We start from the raw sequence: 25,016 nt of genomic DNA, 5'->3' as shown, positions 1-25,016 counted from the left end.
ACACATGATTTATGGTCTTCACTGTGGCTGTATTCCATTGGATGTCCTTTCCCTGTCACAAAAGCTCACATCTCGCTGCTGTGCTTGCACATTGCTGTACTTCACCCAGCAGAATGTGTTAGTCGTGTTTTCTTTTTTTGGGGTGTATGTAGTCCGTAGGAACTACGTTTCTCTGACTTGGTACAGTTGGCAGGTAGTTAAAAAGTGCAGCTCAGTCAGTGGAGTCTGTCTTCTCTTGGGAGCCAGATCTGTGCTTACTGTGTCTACGTATAAGGATGCCCTAAGTTTGAGATCAGTCAATGGTCAAATATTCCATTAGAGCAAAATAGCATTCCAACTTGCTCCGTTTTTTTGGTTGATTCTTTCCAAATGTCTGAGTTTCTTTTTTTGTTTCTTATAATCTGGTTTAGTCTAGTGGGGTATCTGTCCCAGAACCAGCTAGCAAATGGGGCATCTCTCCTTCTCTAGGAGATGGCTTGGTTATGGAATGTATGTATAATTACTGTGGTGCGTACTGTCCCATTTCTAGTCTGCATGCATCATGTAGTGCTTTCCATTGGATGCAGAGAATTGAATTGCAGAATTCAGCATACATACACTTCTCAAAACCATCACTGAAGCTTGAAATCTTACTTGGGAAGTCAATATATTTGTTTATTAAACAAAGCAGTGAACAATTTCTTTCCTGTAACCTTCAATGTAGTACTAAAACAAATAGCAGCACAAGGATATAAAATCTAATTTACAGCAACAATAGATCAAATCTTGAACTTAACATAAAATTGTTACATTTTGTTAAACAGCAACAGAAAATGAAGATAACATGCAAGAGCCATTGAAGGACCTGTTGCTGCGTTAAGCATCTCTGTAATCCGATTCCGACATACAGTATTACTTTATAGCTCGCCCTTCATAAAGAAGACAATCTTCCTTTCGAAAGTGTACAAAGGGATGCTCCTCAACACTACAGTAAATGTTTTCAATGGACTCGCATAAGCATTCATTTATTAAAACTGAGCCCACACAAACCACACAGCAAAGCAAAATTAAATACATTCTTAACATGGAATGGCATTTTACTAACGGAACATTTTCTTAATCTCAAACTTTTATGAAAAAATAAAATTGGCAACTGAACCAAGAGGCCACACCCAAATTCCACATATGTGCCTGACCTAGATTGCAAAGGCCTAATTTTATGGTGATGGAACTCTTTATCCTGATTAAATAGAATCGTGGACGGCAAAAGAAAAACAAGTTTAGAGTAGTTCATTTCAGATTTTACTATGCAATGGGCCATTAGTTGGTTTCTATGTGGAAAGACAAATTGAACACAAAAAAATAAGTTTAATTATTTAATTCAAGAAAAGAAGTAAGACTGGTGTCTCAAATTGGTTGGGGCTTGAATGTTATTAAAACTGCACTCAGGAATTGATGCCAGAATTTGTGCATGCACAGATCCTGCATGAGGCCCAATCAACCTATCAAAAGAAAGACCACGGAAAGCCTTGGGCAGTTCCTGCATGCTTTCTTAGGTGCCATACAATACAATAATAAAGAAGCCACATATGCAACTTTCCAAGTTGGATCTCCTGATCTGATTAAACCTGGAACAATATCCACATACTGCGTACCGCCCGAGAGGGTAGTTCAAAGACAGGACTTTACAGGTCACTGCCCTGTTGTGTTCATACACATGGCATCAGTTCCTCTCAAGTCTCTGATACAGCAGGGTGGTGGGAGCTGGACTCAACTTGAATGGATACAATGGGAAAGACGAGGCACTGGCTGAGACTCCAGAAGGTTTGCGAGGAAGAATATGTAAGGAGGGAGATGAAGGAAGTGAAAATCCCTGGACCACATTATTTAGCATCAGTCACAGTCTGTCTCCACTTCCACAGGTCAGCAACCATCTATAGGGAAATACATACACATATTGGTCAACATGTTCACCATACATGCTGAAGCAAACATATTGTAAGAAAAGTGTAATTTTTCATTTAGTTGTGGTGGAACTAAATTAGCTTATTTTTATAATACATTTGTTCTGATGACAGTGAAATGTCACCTCAACCATGGTGGGTGTCTGATTAAGTGACAACAATTTCATATCTTTGTACCAAGTTGCACCATTCACCTAGCCTGGACTGCATAAAGTCTTGGAATGCTTCTTTTTATCTTGTGGCCATATTAGGGATGGGTGATATGGACACTTATCAAATATCTCCATTTTCGACCAAATACCTCAAAGGCAATATCGTGACTGGAATATCGTATGATGATTTTTTTTCCTTTCGTTTTTTGTTGTTGACAATTTCGAAGTATAAAATATGGCTTAAGTGATCATATATTACAATATCCAAAATCCCAGACGATATCTAGTCTCACATCACAATATTGAGATAATATCGATATATTGTGCATCCCTAGGGCATATTAAATAGATTATGAAGGGGATGAGCCAGTGGGGGTCACTGGTTGGATATTCCTATCTTCTATTAACTTGCTAGCATGAAGGCTAATTTACACTTTGTTGCATGGTAACAAAAATAACATTTTGAACTGACTGCACGCACAAGTCATGTCAGAAAATGTCACTTGAAATGAATGAGGCATTAAAGATAACATTTGCAGATTTTGAATGCAAATCCAATTGTTCAGAACACGTGAGATCATACACTGTATATGTGAAATACACCATGTCTTATATTTCTCCACAGAATGCTATCGTCATATATGTTTCGCATCATCGGTCAAAGAAAATGTACTAAATGCCTGGCAGGCACTGCACATTAAAAAACAAGTACCAAATAAAATGCATTCTGTGATTAAGCAAATACATAATTAATGGAGCCTACCCAAACCTAATGGTAGACATTTAAAATGATCCTTAGCATTGAGAGAGCTTGTCACCTAATAATGAGTGTTAAAACATTACCGAGGTGGTATCAACATGTCAAACGCTTCAATAAAGTGTATGAACATGACAGTCACCCAAACAAAATGTCATTACTGCCTATGCTACAATGAATGCTTCCATAAAAGCCTAACTGATAACTACATTAACTTTACCTTGGAGTCTGTCACTTTAAAGCCATTCTTTGCAAAGTTCTCAAACTTGAGCTGGGCTTTTGGCAGTCCAACTCCCTGTAACAATGGAAGAAAAAAAGACCAAAATGAACAGGTTTTCTGCAAGTTACAAGACAATAATAAATCCATGCATTCAATTTAAGTTGTATTAAATAAAGAGAATAACAAAATTCTAGGGCATTGCATGAACATTTCAGACAAGAATCTTCATCGTGCCAGTAGCGATTCTCTTTTAACAATGAAGAAGTGTGTCTTGCCCGTCACATTCATGTGATATTAAATATTATTACTGGGAGAGCTGTACGTAGAGCACATTGTATCAAGTTGAGCATATATTCCTGTTAAACAAAGGGACCATTACTGATACCAACCTTCTTCACCGACTCCAGCATCTTGGCTTTTGTTCCTTCAAATGTTGCTGGTGTACTGGGAGTTTGGGGTTTGGGGGTCCTAGCCTTATTTTTAGGACTTTTGGCCTGCAAGGAGTACAGTATGACATAATTTACCAAGAGAATACGTTAAGCATCCAACATAACACTATAACAGGCCAATGTGAAAAGGGTGGCATTTCTTCCTCAGCCTAGTGGGAATGTGCGTTGGCAAATAATTAGATTTAGAAGTGTGTTGCATTTAGTGTGTGCATGCTGTATACAACATGACAAAACAAAGGAAAATAATTTACCGCAGGTGTACTGGGTTTAGGACTCTTCCCATTCTGAGCAGGGCCTTTGCCTTTGGGTGTGGCTGCCTTGGCCTGTAAACAAAGTCATGGCAAACTGTTAATGACTAGGTTAAAGTAGACTTTCAAGGAGCAGTCAGTAGGGTTCAAACATATTTAACCCTTTAAGACCAGAAACGCATCTGTCATTTTCAGATTTCTTTATCTATTCAAAAATAGCAGATCTCCAAGTTCATAGCGCGGCACAGAGTGCCACGCTATGAGCTTGTAGATCTGCTATTTTTGGAAAAATCTTTGCATATATATATTTTTTTTTTAAGCAAACATTTTTAACTCAAATCTTTGCTTCTGGGGATTCTACAAATATCCTAATAGTTTTCTGAAAAACTTATGTTACTATAATATCAGTGGTTCTGAAACTTGTCAAGGACCTCCAAAATTATATGCATTTGGCGGATCCCCCCCCCCCCCGGCCATCTGAAAATATTGTTCCAGGGACCCCCAGAAGCAAAGATTTGGGTAAAATAAAAAGTGCTTTAAAAAAATATGTTTATTCAAAGATTTGCACAAATGTTCACGATTTCTCTAAAACAGCAGATCTACAAGCTCATAGCACAGCACTATGAGCTTGCATATCTGCTATTTTTGAACAGCCAAAAGCACAAAATAATGGTTTAAGTGGTTACACAGATGCGTTCCCGGTCTTAATGGGTTAACTGATAAAATGATCAGTTATAGTGCCCCCTTGCCTTCAGAGGGGATTTTTCTGCCTTCTTGACCTTGACGGGGGATTCTTCTTCCTCACTTTCCTCATCATCCTCCCTTCAAAAAGGAAAAGAAACAAATATTTAAAATCACCTGCTGTGTTAGTACTATTAACAGTGCGTAAGTGGAATAAGTTATACACCCACTCATCATCATCGTCGTCATCATCGGCTTCCACCAACTTGATTTTTTTCTGTTAAGAAGAACAGAGGTGGTTTATTTTAGATACTGATGAACTAATTGATAACATGTTTTAAGCCAACTGTAAAATATATACACACCGATGACTTGGGCCCAGCCATCAGTGCAGGTCTTTTCTTAGAGGATTTCACGTCTTCCTCTTCTTCCTCCTCATCATCATCGTCATCCTCATCAAACGATTGGTCACCTCCCATCACTAGCAATAAGAAGCACAAAAAAAAGGGTGCCAAATGGCTCTACTAGCAGAATAAAGGTTATCTCCTTCAGATATTCTTAAAAACAAGACTAACGCAAGGAACCCCACCAAAAAGGCGTCTGCACATGTGCTTTATAGAGCAGAGGGCACTAGAGGGCGCCATCCCCCTGGGTCACAGAGTTATTTTTTACTTTGAAAATGTATTTTACTGACATGGATTTGAAGCATCCGCTGAAAAAGTTGAAGAAAATATAGTTTCTCTCCAAACAGATGTACAAATGTAACTCAATACGTTTATTTTTTAGATTCTCAATGTAAAAAATAACTCTGTAGTGGGAGTAGAATGGGGTGGAAACATCTCCAGCTGAATGGGGTACTTTTAGCATTATATCAAACATTATTTTAATCATTTGCTTTATAGAAATGTAATGTATAGTAGCTAGTTTTAGAAGTTATACAATTTAATTATTTACACATGATATGAAATGGGGTTCGTTTGGGGGGGGGGGGGGGAGATTAAGAATTTTTCTTTTGGCGGAAATTCGGGATCAAATTAGTTCATTTTCCTTAATATGGGGATAAATACTGCACAAATGTCCTGAGCCAGTGGCAAATTTCCCTTTATGTCTACCCTTGCCACGCAACAACCCTGGACTACAGTTACGCACAGAGCATATCGCTAGTTTTTAAACAATCATCACAATAGACCATATTCACACGGCGTAATGTGAATATGGTCTATATGGTCTATATGGTCTATTGGCGTGATCTATGAGGAATGCCATATTGCAGGTAAACGTTTATCAGACTTGACTGTCCATTATCAACCCTATCATAACATTTTTTTCTTGGTAAATGTCATATCTTTGCAAACAGTTCCAAATCATATCCCTGGTATTACTGTAATAATACTCACTGATAAGGTGCTGCCCACTGATATGTATTGGACCAGAACCAGCCTTGAGACGGAACACAGCTGGGGGAGTGATATTGAAACCACCAAGACACACCTGTAACAACACATAAATCAGCATACTGAAGTTGTAACAATGATGAATATCGTTCATGTTTTAACACATAAATCAGCATACTGAAGTTGTAACAATGATGAACAACGTTCATGTTTTGAAACCTCGAGTTCCCAACAGTGAACTCAGTGTCTAAGTGAAAAATATAGGAATAGGAAAAACAATTAGCCTATTTCAAGATTTCCTTGATGAGGTGCATTACTGAGGCTCCAGTAATTCTACAGAGGAGGCTTTGTGTAGCCCCATCTTGTATTTCAACATTTGCCTGAAAAATATTTTATACTCACACTCGGCAGTGAAGAGGGCTTCAGTGTAACCAACACAGCCGTGACTGTCTGGCCTTCTGGGTCCTGTCCTTCCACTTCCACGATGTGAAGTTCATCTTTGGTGTTTGTGTCCACACATGCCTAAGGAAGTCAAGGACTAATGTCAAACCTGGATGAAAAAGCCCACTACTTTACATGTTGGGTCAACATTTGTCGACCCAACATGTACAGTAATGGGTCAAGAAGACTAATTTCTCTTACTGATTGAGTGAGCCGATAGCTGGAAATTTGTACCAATGTTTAATTATAGTAAAGTAAAATGTCAGTACACGTTTATTTTGTCTTCAATGCCACACAATTGCATTTTTAGTTAAATGACTTCTCAAACATGCAGCTTTTGAAATTAGATTTCCCAGCAGTCACTAAAGACAATTTAGTGACAATTCATTTGATATTTTAAAATCTGCCAGCATATCAGCCGATGATATGGAAAAGGTACAAATATCTTAGATCGTTGACCACTAGCTTGCATGTAAGAACATAATTGGAACTGGTAGTTTACTTTTCCTCAACCCTGAACATTCACTTTCTGCCTTTGAGCAAAGTAAAAGTTCAGACGGTATACACAGCACTAATGCAAAGGGTTTTAATTTGTTTATGGAAAAATGTATACAAATACAAGTTAAGCAACTTATCCAACAAATTGGACATTCTAACACTTACCATTCTCAAGTCCAGCTGATGCTCAAAGTCATCATCCTCAGGATTAAATAGAATCTCCTTCCCAGATTCTAATACACACCCTGGTGGAAAAAAGGTTCAGTCAGTACTTGCCAATAAGACAAAGGAAATAATATGACAATGTTCATATAAATAGGTTCTGTCACTGTGCATTGACTGCTGTTCTGGGTTTCCAGAAGATGACATCCGTTTCCTGTTCCATCTTCCGGGACAGTTTCCCATATCTGGCTTTGATTGACTCAGGTGAAGGCATCATATTTGTTACCCGTTCAAATCTGCTGCTGAGCCAATCAAACAAAGCTATGGGGAACTGACCTGAACAGTAACGTATGCAACCTTCTGCAAACCTGGGACTATAGTGCAGTTATGAACAGAGCCTCTTAGGCTTTGGAGGGCTGTGTGCATCACACCATGCGTCTTCAGGTAGGACCTTGAAGATAGTGTTCTAAGTACAAGTAAACTCAACTGTACAGAAGAGGGGGGCCATATCTGTGAATGAGTTATTTTTAGCTGGCCACCGTGGCACAAAAAAATAAAAATAAAACATAAATCACACAGCACGTTTTTTTTAAAAGGAAAAAAGAAACAAGCTAGACTCACAGCTCTATTTTATTCAAAGATACTTGAGGATCTCTGCTGACACTTTGATGTGGGGTGATATACAACATGTTGATTTCTCTGTTTGTTTTTTAAGACCTGAGGTGACCTGAGGCTAGACTGACTCTGGCTGTCCATCACATTGAGCTGAATATGTCAGATGATAGTTGCCTTAAAACCTTCTTTAAATGTCAAAATGTACTTTCAACCTACACAAAATAACTGATTAATGTATAGTCCAACTAACAAGTCCAAGATGAAACACAGCGGTAGGACCCGGGGAACAGACACGGTCCCATAATTCAAATAATTGGATTCAAAGCATATAAAACACTTAAGGAACAGTACATTTGATTTGACATTTAACTTTTAAGGATAATATACAAACCACTCAACTTAAAGGAAGACGTATGTATTTGATTATTATGTATGTTAGGGTTAGGCTATTAAAAAAGGCAACATAGTAATAAATACTGTACATCAATCACTGTAAAGTATATTTTGGGTAAAGACACTCGAAAGATTACACCATTTGAAAACGTAATCTTTGTTCACTTGAAGCTAGCTGATGTGAACCATAGCTCTGTGGGTGAAACGAGGTTAGTGGGTCTCCATGAGGGGTGACTGCAGTGTTGCCAGGTTTAGCGAGAGAAACAAGCAAACCGGTCTAGGAAAACAAGCCCAAAAGAATCAACTTAGGCCACATCATGAGTACTTTAAACCTAATTGCCGCGACAATTTGAAAATAGCCAATCTACAAGCTTACAACGTGTCACGACCTGTTTTGAGCTTGTAGATCTGCTATTTTCAAAAACTCTTGCAATAAAATGGAATATTTTTTTAACATTCACCACAAATGTCCCTGGGCAGTGGCCACAAAACATTTATGAAAATATTTGGGAATCACTGTTTAAACGGTTTAAAAAAAAAAAAAAAAAAATTGAAAGCAAGCCTAAATAAGTACACTTTAGAAACTAGCCCCAAAAAACGCAACTACCAATATTTACAAGCAACTTTACAGAAATAGAAGCCCAAAGTCACTTATAATAAGCCGACATGGCAACACGGTTAGTGGGTCTCCATGAGGGTTAACTGAGGACAACTCCACGTGGGAATGAACCCACATTTACCATGATGGCTCCCCCAAATCTTTGGAATAATACAGTACTTATGCCAAACACCACCAGCTAACACCGCTTACTGTATGCTGGAGCGGCAGACATTGTCCCAATGTGTTAAACTGTGCGATGTAAAAAGTCCTCCTCACTGGAAGTGTGTGCACAGCACAAGTAACAGAGACGCGGGCCGCCATGTTGCTGAAAGCACGTGGTTAACATTTATAGGCAGTGAGTCGATACAAGGCTGTAGAAACGTGTAAAATGTGTCAAGATTGAATCCATAAAGCACTATTCATATCCAGGTATATACGTTTGCTCGACACCATTCAAAATCTATAACAGTGGTTTTCGCGTAAAGGACCCCCAAATTGACACATATTAGCCCATGGACATTTCAATTTCTTGGGGGTCCCAATCTACACTGTATCATCATCATTAGTGTTCATTTAACTCTGAGAGTTACAGACACGTGAGGGTAAATTTGGTTTCTAACTATTAATTTAGCTGGGGACCCCTGGAAGCTGGAACCCCCTCAAGGACCACTGTCACTGATATATAACATGCTGCCGTTTACTCCGCAGTGTCTGATTCATTCAGCATCGATACCGGCACAGAGACGCCTGTAACGCAGTAGCGTATGGTGGGTTCTAACGTGGACCGGGCCAGATTCTTAAACCCCCCTCGCGGGCCGGCGGGGGGGGGGAGGGGGGGGGGGGGGCTCGCGCAACGATGGTTTGACGGGGAAACCGGTTTTTAATGGCCACCCATTAACAATCCGGCCGAATGCAAATAAGCCCGATTTGAAAACAAAGGCGAATTTCTGTGGTTGGCTACAACAGAATGGGTGATGGGGTGCTAATGTTGTTATGTTGATTTTTTGTTTTTTTCCCCCATGGGGGAGCAGAGTTTTCCAGACCGGGCCATGGCCCCATTGGCCTCTATGACGATACGCCCTTGCTGTAACGACGGCATGAAATGAAATCAATGCTGTCAGGCTTGATGTGACATAAAATAAATGCCAATCTTACCATACAGAAAGGTCTGTGGTGACATCTGCCCTTCGTCGATGCCGTTCATTGTTGAAGAGAATTGTTGTGTGTTGAAGTTGAATGAACAGCGGTAAAAGAACACTGATAGTGCTAGCGCCACAGACAGACAGCAGAATGTGATCGGGTACTCAAGTGCTCAACGTGGGACTACTTTCTTCTTCTACTGCGGATGCTCTTCCTGGTTCCTGATTCGTCTTCTGCGTTTATTTTAATGGCGGTTGGCAAAACGTTTTCGGGTGCATTACCGCCACCTAGCCCTGATACATGGCTGTCATATATTATATGACAGTCGTGGATGATCTTCAAATTAGTGTTTGAACTTTCTCCCCGTTTGGTCTTACATCTACATAAACGTCCACATTTCAAATATAAAGTACTAACCTCATGGCTACGGATGTTACAATTCTTTACGGCTTCTCAAAAGTTCGTGCATATTACGTGCTGTTCAATAAAAAGCATTTTCATCCGATTGGTGGCCATTTTCCCGTATTTTCTCCATATGATTTAAATCAAGTGACCCTATCGATTGGGAGGTGTATTGCACTAAAATACATTATTTATAACTATGAGAAAATTACCATCGATCGGCTTAAAATGCTTTTTATTGATCAATACGTAATATAAGGGTACTTCTGAAAGCCCGTACATAACTTTAACATCCGTGGCCATGGGGTCTGCACTTTATATTTGAAATATGAACCTTTATGTAGATGTACGGGCCAAAAAAGAGAAAGTGCAAACACTATTTTGAAGATTATCCATGACGGTCCGGTCTGTCTTGTTATCCATGGCATTACCAGCACTAGCCTTGGTTGGAGCAAGACTATCATCATAGTATATATTTTTAAATTTCTCTGACAAATCTACACGGTAAAATCCTCAGTGTTTTATTGCCTAAATGAGGCTTTGTCCCCGTTTCGTCCATACATGGGCATAAAAGGGAATTTATTGGGTCTGGCAGAATCAGGTCTCCTGGTCTTGTTTAACAGTGTGTGTACACATGGAATGGACCTGGCCTGGGTCCATTTGGTTCCATATACACATCCTTTTGGTTCCTTACTATCAGTAATTTATCTGATGTCATGTCACTATCCGATGTCACCCCCTGGCCTGGAACCATAGAGTTAAAAATAAGCCTGGAACCCGCCTCAAGGAACCCATGGGGGTCCCACTATTTTCTTTGTGAGTTCTCTCTAACGCTCTGCCAGGCGCTGGGCTCTGCGCTTGTACAAGGAATTCCACTGCCCTGCGAGGACTCCAACAGTAGTGAAAATAAACAAAACCATTTCGCTACACACCTAAACAAAGGCTGTTTTGTGTTGTTGAAGGTCTGTTCTCGGAGGTGGGAAGCCTCTCAGCACCCCACCTTCTCTGTATAATACACTTTTTGGCCAGAAAAGAAAATATTTCACCGGAAGGAAAAATCTAGTCAATAGAAAAATTCCATTGACCAGATCTGTAGAGGGCACTGTGGAGCAACCAAAACATGTTTTTCCTTCCAGTGAAATATTTTCTTTTCTGGCCAAAAAGTGTATTTTACAGAGCCCAACGCCCGGCAGGGCGTTAGAGAGAACTCACTAGCTCGTCTACCCGCCCAGAACTCGCTTACGCTGTGACCTGAGCTAGCTTTTCTGGAGCATTATTGCCATCTACTGTCGTTGTATAGAATTGTTATAAATCAGATCTCTTCTGAAATGTCCATATCAACTTGAAGGATGGCAAACGATTGATTGAAAGTTCGTGTTTACTTCACGAATCCCCTTTCCCACAGCAGTTGAGCAATTGTCTTTGTAACGATTCTATTTTAATGATGTATGACGCCTGCACTTTAAACATGACATTAATTGCATTTAAGATGCGGCGGGACGATTACCAATGCCTCAACTTGCACTCTTGTAAACAACCACTCGTCCTGCGTACCACCTCCAACTGTTTTGAAATTGCAGGACATTGACTGTGATGTTGTAAAACGAGTGCTTCTAAACTCCAACACAGAAAAATCATCATCAGAACTTGTCAGCAGTGGACTTTAAAAAACAAAAATAAAGACTGACACAGACAAAGAGGATTACCCTAGCTTTCCAGTACCCGTACAGCTGCAATATTGGTGAGTTTGCCGTCGTTTAATAGAATCAGATGGGACTTTTCTGTTTCATGAATGGGCTGTCAATGGAGCTTGTTGCAATTTAGCAGATAGCATGATCTATGTTGATTGCAGCCATTGCTGTAGCCTATGTAGGTAGGTTAAACAGGTTAAAGGTGAGCTGTTGTATTCTTTTGGATGGGCAGATTAAACAAGTGGCTTCACAATATCTGAGGTTAGGGTAGCAATGCATACTAAGCAGACACTATTTCCCTCCTCCTGTTTTGCACATACAATGCAGGAAAAAATAACAAAGGCCACTCAGAGGCTGGGATCCAACTGCAAAGTAACTAAGTACATTTACTGAAGTACTGTACTTAAGTACAATTTTGAGGTATTTTTACTTTACTGGAGTATTTCCAGTTTTCAGTACTTTTACTTCTACTCCACTACATCTCAGAGGCAAATATTGTACTTTTACTCCACTACGATAGGCTGTATTCACAGAAGCCATATTATGAAGACATTCACAGGTGTTACCAATGATACTAATGAAGGCTCTGTTCCATTCTCGTCAAACAGAGTCAGGGTTCTGGTATTGTGCATGTTGGCTCACTGGAAACACTCTGTTACACCAGTGGGTCTACAGTTGGGGTCCAGGGACCCTCATGGGCTTCCAAATGGCCCCCTACAGTTGTGTAACTCTGAGAGTGTACAAATGGAACCAAATGGACCCGTAAGGGTCCATTTGGTTCATTTGTACACTCAGAGTTATGGGGGTCGTGGAAACCACTGTGCTAGACTAAATGGAACAGAGCCTTCATTAGTATCATCGGTAACACCTGTGAAAGAAGTGATAATATGGCTGCTGTGCATAGAGCCTATTATTTGAGAACTTTAGCTATTAGTTACTTTGCAGATATAAATTATTACATTATAAAACATATACATTAACCACTTTAGTCCTATTTTATACCCCTAGGCTATTTGAAAATAGCCGATCTACAAGTTCACAACGCGTCGCGTCGCAACGCGTTGTGAGCTTGTAGATCTGCTATTTTCAAACATTTTAGTACTTTTACTTTTGGTACTTTAAGTTCATTTTGATACCAATGCTTTTGTACTTTTACTCAAGTACATTTTGAATTCCGGACTTTTACTTGTAACGGAGTACTTCTACATTGCAGTATTGATACTTTTACTTAAGTAAAACATTTGAGTACTTTTTCCACCACTGACTGCAACACCTCACAGCAGCAGATACAATGTGGATCCCTGCTGCTTGGCCACTTTCAGTGAAGGGGAAGCCATGGTGCATTGATGGGCCCATGTCTTTGAAACATTGCACCCAGGCCTGAGGCCTGGCTTAAGCAAGGTTTTGAAGGGTGCTCTGCTCTGTCCATATTCCATGTTCCTTTGGAGTACCATAGTGTTTCTCAATGGGGTGCTATAGTACCCCTATGGATACTTTGGGGTATTCCACTCAGAGAGTATATGTTTTTTCTTTAGTTTTTTGTTAGTTTTTAAAATCAGTTAAATGTGGAAACTAACATTTACGAACAATCTTAGGCCCATTTATTTTCAATACAACCAATTGCTAATTACCTCAGCCACCCGCCAATAAACAACAAGTTGCCAGGTGCTGGGTGGTGCAGGGGTAAAGTATGTACCCAGTGCCCACCACAACAGAGTCAAAGGGGTTCAAAACCAGGTGCATCTGGCTTGCCGAGCTGAGCGTCTGACTGTACAAATACAATTGGCCGTTCAGGGGAAGGGGATCTTAGAGGAGGGAATTCATTGTCATAAAGAATAATTGGGAGAAAAAAGGGTGTACAAATAATTGGGTACTCTACATAAAAAAGTTAAAAAAGCTATAGCTATCTGGCCTGAGGGAGTTTTTAACTGCAGCAAGATAGATGTGTTGATAGATACAGTATATTGGGAACAAAACTGGATATTGGTCGATTACAAACAAACTTTTCAAAATGGCGGCTGGTCAAACCTTCCTAACCCACCCTCTAGCCGCTAGCGGCTATAGTTTTTGCCCCAGGAGTTGGACATGTTGCATGGAGGTCGTGTGTGTGTGTGTGTGTGCGTGTGTGCATGCGTGCGTGCCTATTGGGTAAAAGTGGGCGTGGCGATTGAGGTTTGGACACAATTTTGTGGAAAGGTTGGTCATGAGTGATGAGTCATGATCCAAAGAACAGCTCAGCTGAGAAGCTATTTGAAAAAGGTGTGTGGGACAGTGGGAGTGACCTATATGGCGATGCATAGCTCAACATATACAAACAATCATCAAATTTAGTTTTGATCCCAATATGTCTTTCAACACATCTGCCAAATTTGGGGATCTTATCACAAAATGAACCCACCAATCTGTACTTGCACTGCAGGGACACAGAACTCTGCTATGGCCTAATAATGGTACTGTATAAGTCTTCTTCCAACATGAAATTCAGTTGTATTCATCATTGATAACAAATGTATTCACTGTGTCTTTGAAAATATTGTCCTTCGCTATTAGGTGGAAACCTTGTATGTTCACAACCGTTACTTTTCAGGAAATGGAAAGAAGAACCTGTGTTCCACTGGACACAATGTAGTTATTTAGTCACAAGCTCTTGGTTAAATTGTTATAAAACCCACAGATAGACTGAATCACTTCACTCTGGCGTCCCTATTTTGGACACATAGGCAAAGATTTTTAAAAATGTCAACATTTTTGAAAGATGGCAGATCAGCTATTCACTAATTTATTTTACAAGAAGATCAATATAGAGAGGTTTCTAGTTTCAACCCGACGGCGACATTTTGCAAATATCAATGACATGAGTACCACCATTTCAGTGAACTGTGTTGGATAATATGAGTCAGCAAGCCAATTAAACCATACAACAATATGGTGTCCTTTTTTTCCATGGGCACTTATTTTTTATACAGAAGTCAAACTTGCATTATACATTCTTAGATATTGGACAAGCAACCAGGGAAAGATGCAGTACTTGACAATTTATTGCACGTACTAGTGCCACACCACATTACCCTCGTTAAAACGTACAAAGTAAACCTATCTCAAATCTTCTTGAATTTCTAATGCATCATAACTGGCATTCAGACAAAGTCATTGCAACAGTGGAAACAAAACACAACACTTCACTTTATGCCAGTTGCCAGATATCTGTCAACCACTAGATGCATTAAATAAATAGACTAGTTATCTGAGACTAAGACTTGTTCAGAGAAAGCTTTTTAGAGGGCAATTCAAAACCTCTTGCATGCTATTTATTTTGGCAAAATGAACACTGTGGCAGAAAACAAATGGATCTGCTGGTTGAAATATCTCTTCACTTGGAAGCAGACTCCTAAAGTAGGAGTGTTTCCATCTATAACAGACCAGACACGTATCTTGATGGGAGGACTAAGAAAATGTTCCAGGTCCAAGTCTGTTAGATGGGTCACGCTGTATTGTGTTACAAAACTCCACAAAGAGTTAAAAGTATGACGCAGGTTCTAAAGAGTGATCAGTAATTGTTTTCCAGTCCAGGGCCTTCTTTCAGGCCATTGTGGTCATAGTGTATCCGCACTATGAAAAGCACAAGTTGGACAAGATGAGAGTAGGATGAGAGATTGAATATGTTGCACATATTTATCAATACACATACACCCTGAGTTCTCCCATTCTGTCTGTCTTATGATGTCCCCTCCTACATCACATTTTCAAATAGCTGCATGGATCGCATCATTGTTTCATCCTGTAATAAAGGAAGAACAATCATGACAAAATGATTCAAGAACCAGCCTCACTCAAAGACATGTAACAGGTTGGAATTGTGTATATTATATGCAATATTGTATAAATATTAGAGCCTACATATTTCATGTGGTTACTAGGGCCACAAGTTCACACCACAGCAAGTGAATGATTCACTTCCTGTGTTGTGTTGAGGTTCAGGCCGGGTTCTTTATTGTTGTCTTGTGTGAGGAAGGCTCTTGCGCCTAGGTTATAAACATCTATTTTAAACATTGTGTGCATGCAAAAGCTGTAAATTGACTTGTGGCAAGGTCCTAGGCATTGTCCAACGCACAGGCTACCTCTCTGACCCCACAGCATGTGTCCTTGAAACCTTTTTTATATTCATGTACGTTCGTTCAGTCAGTTAATCTTTTTCCCCCCGACAAGCTCAGAAATAAGTAAGGAATGATATAATGCAGTTTTATCATTATTTGACATACTTAAAAAATATATTGTTGGCCTATAACATGTTGGGACCTTCCCTGAGTGACAGATGGTACTTGTTTCTAGTTTGATGCTTCTACAAGCTATTGCTTCCAAAATATAAATAAACACTAAAAGTTGGCAAGTGGCCAAGTGCGAGCTGTGCTATTATTGACAAACATTGCACTCTGTGGAGGCAACTCTTCATCTAAAATTACCATCTTAATTTCCAGACTAGACATTGGAGCAGCTGAGGACACGATGCCATCATCTGCACTGATGGAAGATGCTTTCTGGTGTTTGACACTGCTGCTGCCTGCTGGTAGGTGTTTAATGGTAGGTGACAGTTTAATAAGCTTTTGTTGTTGTTGTTCGCACAGGATGTTTAACTTGAGGCCCCCAGAAGCCAACATATTGATAATATATATTGTTGTTGCCAGACCCAAGGGGTCGGCCTACATGAGGCTTTGTCCCCATTTCGTCCATACATGGGCATAAAAGGGACCTCGGTCCATTTCGTCCATACATGGGCATAAAAGGGACCTCGGTCCATTTCGTCCATACATGGGCATAAAAGACACAGAATTTCGTCCCCCTTTCGTCCATACATGGGCATAAAAGGGACCTCGGTTATTCTGGGTCTGGCAGAACCAGGTCTCCTGGTCTTGTTTTAACCACATACAGTAAGCCTGATTTATACTGTTGTATGACGAAGTATGACGGAAATAAAATTTGTAAAACGTTTTAGGTTTTGGAAAATGTCCACCTGTAATGACATGCCCATAACAGCTGCAGCAGCGAGGGTTAATGTGGTTGATGTATTATGTAAATAATAAACTAGAATGTAAACAATTCAGACACATACACATCTTTGGATGTTGGGGTTAAACGTGAGCAACAGGAGGTCAGGATAAACAGGGAGAACTATCCGAGCTGGTGGATTTATTTCTAGTTGTTGTTGCATATCGATCACTTGGGTTGAGTACAGTAACCTAATTATTTGAACAATCTCTACACACACGTTATAGTTAATTCTCAAGTGTGTGTATTGCATTTGTGTGTATTGTAACATACCTCCTGGCATGCCAGAACGAACTCATCCAAAGTGACAACTCCATCCTTGTTTTTATCCATTTTCTATGGGAAAACAAAATGTGCAATGTACAAAATCAACATTATTATTATTAATACTTTCAAGCAGAAAGCAATCTCTTGGAACTTAGCTTGTGAACTCACGTTAGGATGCTGAACATTAAAGGTTGTTGGCGTTTTCAAAACATTGCAACCTTTAAAAGTTGATGAATGGCACATTATTAAGCCTACCATTTGTCCATGCTGGAATAATGAGACAAAAGGTACGTGTTTCCCATCAAATTCAGCTCCTATTTATGTTGGTAAGTCTCTGGAATTGCCGGCTCTTAGAGGGTAGCAGTAACACTAGCACTAACACAGCCATTCATTTGTCATAAGGAGTGGTCACCAATAATGCCCACAGTACCAGACTTTCTTCTTTGATTCTATATGTTTTGTCATAACATACATATTTGATTTGCTTACTATGGCTTTTTACATCAGTGATGGTATGTATGAATATGGTCAAGCTTGGTTATGCATCTTGCTTTCCGTAGGCGTAGACTAGGCTGAATGGTGCTGTAAGATTATCATATTTAGTATAGATAAATGTAGACCCGTGATATGCGAGTAGTTTTGGGAGTAGATCGAAACATCAGATTGAGAGCAATATTTGTGGCAAATAATACATTTGCAGAACAATTAGCAAATTCACAATTGCCTGGAGGACAATTCCTTAAATAAAATTACTAAAAATAAAACATGTATCTACTATCTACTAGTGGTTTCAGAAATATTTAAAAATGAAGTTATGTGAACATGTGGCATAAGGGTACATTCACACTAGCTGCCGTAAAACAAACAAACAAAAACAGTAATCACCTTACATGAAACCTCTTTTTATAAGAAACTCTATGAGAAATGATAGCCTACGAGAAAATAGCAGCCACTTTTAGTAGGCCCTGGTCAGAGCCCTTTTTCTGGCCAAGCAGAGCAGTTTTAAAGTTTTGAGACTAGTTTAAATTGAATTTTAACTTTTCCTTCTTTTTTGTGTGTTTTTGGTCTCCCCTACCTCTCTTCTATCCCAAAAATAACCCAGTTTGAACACTCAGGCTTTCACAGCATATCTGGGGTTTTCTGTAAATTGGTCTCAAAACAGACCAAACTGATTTTCACGTCACGTCTGGGACTATCCCTCCCGTTTTTTCAGTTCCAACTATTTTTTTTATATTTAAAAAAAAAAAATGTATATATAAATTTTTTAACTTTTTCCACACAGAACCAGGAGATAACATGCATACAAACTTGCTCAATAGCGCCCCGTGCCAAACAGGACAATGTGGTATTGCAGGTGAAAGTGCTTTATAAGCCAGAGAGAAGTTAGTAAGAATGAGTATATCTGAGGCTTGATTTAGGCTCAAACCTTTTGAAAAACGTTTGAGGGACATAAACAATATGATATTAAATATTCAATTTTTTTTAAAATTCATGGTGTATACCCTTTAACGTTTTCAGAATGCGCTTATGATGTGGATTGCTTTTGATCAGCTGTCCAATCACGACTGTACACGAATGCAGAGCTGCTCAGCCAAGCTGATGGTCTCTGTCTCTCTCTCTCTCTATGCACACCCACACCAAACTACCACCGCCAGTGTGTCCCTCCTCCTCTTCTGCCTAACAAAAACAGTATATTAAATTACGTTTTATGTGCTATATTCATGTATTTTCTTAAAGGCAGTATAGCTCCCATTCAGCTGCACTGCTCCACATAGACAAAAGCAGCAGCCATGCCTGCAGGGAGAGAGAGGTAACAGCCGACGAGGACAAACACAGACACGTGTTCGCCTGACAGCTCATCTATAAAATGTCAATTCATAGTCAAGAAACATTCATTAATTGAGTAATCTCAATCGAAATTAATTGCACATTTTTACCCATTAGTTTAAAACTTCGTTTTCAATATAATTAGGTACTTTACATATATTTAAGTCCATTTATGTTGATCGCATGACCCCCCCCCAAAGCCCTTCTTTTTTTTTTTTGCAGAAAGAAAATTCATCTAAGGCGCCTAGTGTGAATGTACTTTATCCTATAAATGTTTTAATTCCCTACATAGAATAATGAGATGTTGGGGTTGAGAACGTGTTTTATGATATGGCTCATGCATGCTGTAGGTGAGTTAACCTGGAAGAAAGCATCCACATGCTGTTGTGGGTCATCTCCCTTAAGCTTGGGGTAGGTGTATTTGCCCATCATGTCATAAATGGCGCTTACGATCTCAGTCATCTCCTAGAATGAAAGAAATGTAGGTCACAATGTTTAACAATGTAGTACATGACACCTATAACATAATTTCACATCCTCCACTTCTATACCTCTCTGTTAATGTATCCATCTCTGTTAATATCGTAAAGGTGGAAAGTCCACTCAAGCTTTTCTCTTAGTGATCCCCGGAGCAGGGTCGACAAACCCATTACAAAGTCCTGTCAGCAACAGGGACAGAGGTAGAGAACAATGAGGCCAGAGAGCAAGAGACTTCATTAATCAATATGTAATCTTGATTAATTTGTATTTTATTTTATATAATTTGTTACCTCAAATTTAATAGATCCGTTGTTTGCTGTGTCAAATGCATTGAATAGATAATGTGCATATGTGCTTGCATCTGCAAGAAGAAAAGACAATTGTAGGCCATGAAGTCTTGAGGTTGTTATATATTATATTCTTGTTTAACATGGGTGAACAGTATCCTACCTCCATGGGGGAAGAACTGAGCGTAGATGTGTTTGAATGTTTCCTCATTCACCACACCACTTGGGCACTCCTGTGGGAAAACAACACTCTGCTTGCTCAACATGTTGCTTTTAAAGCCACAATACAATACATTGAAAGAGAATTAAGGAAACTACTTGGCATTACAGTATCTCAATGGCTATCATTAATATACTATCAGCAGTTTCAGATTGAGGTAATTTTTGCAGATTTGTTGACAGTTTCTGTGTCATTAACACATTTCTGTCACTGTTGTCAGATAACCGCACAATTATCAGAAGTGATTGATCAAGGGTAACAAAGTGTTAAATGGCTAGCAGAGGCTAATCATAATTATAATGATCTGGGCTGTTACTGTTTTGCAATGTCTCAACCTCAAGGTACATCAAACTGAAATATGTTTGCTGACACTACCAGAGCAATAGTAATTAAAAAAAAAACTATAAAACTAGCAAACATGAGATGCTTGTGCTCACATTCTTGAATCCACGGTAGAGGATCTGTAGCTCCTGCTTGGTGAAGTTGGTCTGTGCTTCCAACTGCTCAAGGCCCTCAGGTCGGTGACACACCATGGTCATCATCTCCAGCTCATCATCTGTCTTATCTGCAGAGACGAGAAAAATGCAAAGCGATGAATGTGTTATTGCTATAGCATGATTAAAGGATAACCCCTGTCTAATAGAAAGGATAACCCCTGTCTAACAGTTATCCACAGACACCTGTGGTAGAAATGTAAGAACTTGGTGAACCACAGATGCTCTGAAGCTGTGTGACATAGACCGCTGCAGTGGCGATGGGAAAATTGAGTCAGCAGGAAACGTCTTAAAAATGTGAAGAGGAAAGCAGAAAAAAAGAGGTCAAAGCTAGCAGAAAAAGTTCAAGGGGACCATATAGCATAGAGGTTAAAGGCACGTGTCCTCATACTTTATTTATATACTGTAGTGCAGGGTTGTCCAAACCTTTTTCAAATATATTTCAAAATATGGAAATACCGTGTCGTAGGGCCGACTGCATCTCCTGTCATACTGGACCATAACAAAGTCACTTATACAGTAAATGCATTGCATTACGACAATTTAATTTAACTACAGTGCAATGACAATAGTATTTTTTTGGGGAGGGATTTGTATATTTGTAGGTTCAGTTCTCGACCTGATGCAGACCCTAACCGGTCGAAACATGTTGGCATTTTTATAGAATAAAAGTTGTTTTAACTTTACTTCCTCTCCTTCACATTTTTTTAGTGCTCGGATCTCTCCCTTTTAAGTCTACCTTCCCGCTGATCCTATAAGCACCTTCAATACTCTTTTATCTCCTGTCAGCACCCGCTTGGCCTTTTTCTCTGCAAATCAATAGTCTTTTCTTTTGGTGGCAGTGTAGCCAAATGTAAGTCATTCATCTGGGCTGTAAACAAAACAAAAACAATTCACCCTTATTTCACATGCATGCACAGCATTACTACATTACATTTACAGTCCAATAAATTGTCTTTTGCTCAAATAACAGTGTATCCAGTTGTAACCACAAGTGAGAGTGTCTGAAGAAAATATTTATTATAATAATTATAATAAAAATAAACAGCCTGGCCCGGGCCGCTGGTGTGGCGGTCTGGGCACCTAGGCTGCAATGCAGCATGACACTGTGTCGCGGGTTCGAATGACCTTTGCTGCGTGTCACTCCCCATCTCAAATAATAGTCTCAGATTAATGTATAGAGATCAATACATTGTTTTACTATTCAAATAAGAAAACACATAACTTTTCTGTGGTTTCACATTCAGCCCATAGCGATTTCTATTCCTCTTGAGATCAAACATTGACGTCACCTTTTTTTTCTTTTAGTTGTTTGCAAATTTGAACATAAAGACCTGAATGCTTAAAATGATTGTGCCTCTTTCCCAGACCAGTCACTATGTGAAATTAAGATAATAAAAATAATACTAATAATAATTTCCCGCTTGGGTGGCACCGTGGTGTCTATGGGTTTGAATCCACCGCGGTGCATTCAACTTAGCCGACCGTCTATGTGAACACAATAGTCTGTGCGGAGGGAAGCATGCCGGAGAGTTTGATGTATGTCACTGCACTACTCCCACAGGCTGGGGGGCGGCACCTGTCAGCGGGGAATAATGACAGGCACTGCACCAACATTGAGTAGGATGGAGGCGTTACATCCTCTCGGTGGGGGCTCCTCACTGGCAGGTGAGCCAGTAGGGTACAACAGCACTGACACTAAACTGGGGAGAAAAAAGGGGTAAAAAATAATAAGAAAGAAAGGTAATTTCTCCACTTTACCTAGTCTGTGTCTCTTATAGTTTATGTTTTACTTCTGTCTTTGAGTTTCCTTCTGTCTTTTCACTTATCAAAGAAGGCGTCAAATACAAATGGATTATCTATCATCATTCAAGGCTTTTTGTTCATCTGCTCCTGCTTGACTCTTTGTTGTCATGGAGACAACCATGTGCATGTGAAAACAGGATGAATTATTTTACAGAGGAAAATACGAATATAAAAGTTGACCAAAAAAAGACCACAAACTACCTAAATGTAAACCCCTGAATTAATTCAGCCTTATGTGTGTCTTAATATCAGCCAGTTTTTAACCACTTTCAACCTTGCGTCCTTATTTTGAGCATGTCATAGGCAAAACATTTTAAAACATTTAAAGAATATATTAAAAAAAAAATCCAAAATAGTAGAATAAGTAGATCTACAAATTCACAATGCATAATGTATGTTGCTCATGTCATGACTTTGTAGATGGACCGTTTTTGCTATTCATCTTACAACAAAGTATATATAGAGCTTAAGTGGTTAAAGATAACCTTTGACAAATCCTTACAATCACAGTGTGAAGAAGAGGAGGCCGGCAGAGGTGATGATTAGAGGAAGGGGGGGTGAGAGAGTGAGATATGAGGAAGCAGGAAGAGAAGGATCTAGGAGGTAGAGTCTGAAGAAAAGGATAACTACGGTAGGTTGATATCCACACAAACATTAAGTCTTTAGATAAGACGGGGGAAAGGCAGGATAGGGTTAGGAGACACTCGCTTCTGAAAATAGTAATTTTACCTGCTGAAAAGCATTGCTTAAACCAACACACTGTGTTTAAAACAACATATCTCTGAAATGATGACCAAATTGTCAGTCTTTTCTTTAATGAAACTTCAGCGTGGGAAATACTAATCCTTTTGCTGCCCACACTGTGGAGGCAACGCTGCTTCCCCAGGGTCTACTTAACAATCACCTTTTACCACCTTCTAAATGGCAAAGCCAACAAGATAATATGATGTTACTGTCATAGGATTCAGCTAAGGAGCCATTTGAATCCCATAACTGAAAGGTCATAGAATGGATCTGGTAATGATGAATGTCAGCTTGATCAATGCTTGATCAATGTCTTCTACGCGTGTGTTGTAGAATCTACGACAACCTAACCCAACCTTTTAACATCTAACCATTTGAAGTTTACAGTATTTTGAACACACTTTAGAACATTGTGTTCAATCATGAAGGAAATTATTAGTTTATCATATTGTATTTTTGGGGTGCTCCTCACAATCCGTGCTTTTGAGTTCCCAGTGATGATGATCAAGGGCCAAGGCGTTATTAAAGCTTAAAGCTAGCTTTAATTAGTAGTCGTGATGAAATTGAAGATCAATCCCTCTGATTAACTACCGTATGGGGAATTGGTTATTCTTCTTTACCTCTTCTTTCAATGGAGAACTTTGCAAATGCAGTGCTGTGAAATACACTGCATTATGAGATGAGATTTTTGAATGGTGTTAATATTGAATGATTCTTGAACATCCATTTGTGTGGTACAGTACAGTGCAAGCTAGCATTTCCTAGATATCCTAAAGCTCATAAGCAGTCAACCATCCAGAGACGCACTGATATGTTTCAGTTGTACCATACAGTCATTTACTGCTGTGTCGTGCTGCTTTAACTTCATCATTCACCCAGTGTAGTCAGAGCTGAGAGTTGTTCATGCGTTCCACTTATGCCCCCACAACCCAGTCTCCATGGCAACGTGGTTCTCAAGCATAAGCCCAGAGAGAGGTATATGATATGTGAGCTGAGTGTTAATGCACATGGTCATACACACACCCACCCTGACTCCATCACCCTGGACTCTGGGGTGATGGTTTCGATCTCCGTCTTTCCCAAGGGCATCTGAATGTATGACATGTTATATGACATTGCATAGACCATTACCATGGTGATGGCAATGGTCTATGCAATGTCATATCCCTCAGCCATCACCATGGTAATGTAATATTATCTGTCTCACACCACTGATTATTCTCCCTCCCATCTCTCACACTTCTGTTGCCCCTTCATTCAGTAAGGTGTGTGTGTTTTTGTCCAACTAGCTATATTTACACTCCGTTCTGATGCTTTTGATATTTCTTGTACCTTAACATTGCTACTTGTAACCCACTTCAGGTTTAGATAAAAGGAGATCAAATGTGGCTAAACGACAAATGAACTTCCCCATGATGGCATTCCGTATTCATTCCACAGTAATCTCACTAAGCTCTTCATAGTTAAGACGATTTCATTTAATGGACCTTTGCAAATATTTGACAGTTGACACGTGTCATTCTCCTAAGAGAAACATACATTAATCATTGACGGGCATTCCCACCGACCCAAATGTTTGTCTGAACGCTTGAATCTATTTATCTGTCTTCCCTGTCTTTCTGGTGATCATTGACGTACCTCTGGAGGGTCTCCTCTGCTTGGTTTGCATGGTCAAAGTGCCCACAACTGCACCCATGTTGTCACCGTGGAAACCAGCCTGTTCAAGCAACCCAGAGAGTAGTCCTTTATTTATTCCTGATTTTTTTGTCAGAAGCCTTTTGTTTCTTTCCCGTCTATTGCTCGGTATCTTTGAGGGGCATTCCTTTTATCTCCTCTCAGTGGCTTTAGATCTATCTCTGATGAATGTCCTCTTCTTTCTCATACGGTCTTTCTCGGTTTACTGATCTCTCTCTCTCTACTCTCTCTCTCTCCAAACACACACACGTTGCCCTTGCGTTGCCACTCCCCTTATTCTTTCATCTTTCTCCCTTTCCCCTCTTCTTTTCTCTCTCTGCCCCTGTTGTCAGATAACATCAGTAACTGTTGCAGTACCACCCCCCC

The 25,016-nt window shown here is 39.6% G+C and overlaps 2 protein-coding genes across 3 annotated transcripts; both read right to left on the bottom strand.

Annotated features, from left to right (window-relative positions):
• Positions 1–633: 633 nt before the first annotated feature.
• npm1a (nucleophosmin 1a) lies at positions 634–9,894 on the bottom strand. 2 transcript variants are annotated; one of them, XM_084073477.1, is made up of 11 exons: positions 9,710–9,894; positions 6,949–7,028; positions 6,247–6,366; positions 5,848–5,941; positions 4,816–4,931; positions 4,684–4,727; positions 4,519–4,591; positions 3,773–3,844; positions 3,462–3,566; positions 3,073–3,147; positions 634–1,913 (listed from the first exon to the last, which is right to left on the bottom strand). In XM_084073477.1, the coding sequence occupies exons 1-11, from the start codon at positions 9,756–9,758 to the stop codon at positions 1,863–1,865; spliced, it is 879 nt and encodes a 292-aa protein (XP_083929603.1). In that variant the 5' UTR covers positions 9,759–9,894; the 3' UTR covers positions 634–1,862. The 2 variants fall into 2 exon arrangements, with proteins under 2 accessions (XP_083929603.1, XP_083929602.1); XM_084073476.1 differs by having other exon boundaries at positions 4,681–4,727; positions 9,710–9,893.
• A 5,422-nt stretch (positions 9,895–15,316) lies between these two features.
• On the bottom strand, positions 15,317–24,666 carry kcnip1b (Kv channel interacting protein 1 b). The gene is made up of 9 exons (XM_084074568.1): positions 24,594–24,666; positions 20,349–20,476; positions 19,855–19,924; positions 19,695–19,765; positions 19,476–19,583; positions 19,285–19,389; positions 17,104–17,166; positions 15,472–15,565; positions 15,317–15,396 (listed from the first exon to the last, which is right to left on the bottom strand). Exons 1-8 carry the CDS (start codon positions 24,649–24,651, stop codon positions 15,518–15,520), a joined length of 651 nt encoding a protein of 216 aa, XP_083930694.1. The 5' UTR covers positions 24,652–24,666; the 3' UTR covers positions 15,317–15,396; positions 15,472–15,517.
• Positions 24,667–25,016: the final 350 nt, after the last annotated feature.

This window comes from Gymnoscopelus microlampas (assembly GCF_963454915.1).
Source record: "Gymnoscopelus microlampas genome assembly, chromosome: 12".
In the NCBI taxonomy this organism is placed as follows: Eukaryota; Metazoa; Chordata; class Actinopteri; order Myctophiformes; family Myctophidae; genus Gymnoscopelus; species Gymnoscopelus microlampas.
This window is presented reverse-complemented; position numbering and strand designations above follow the sequence as displayed.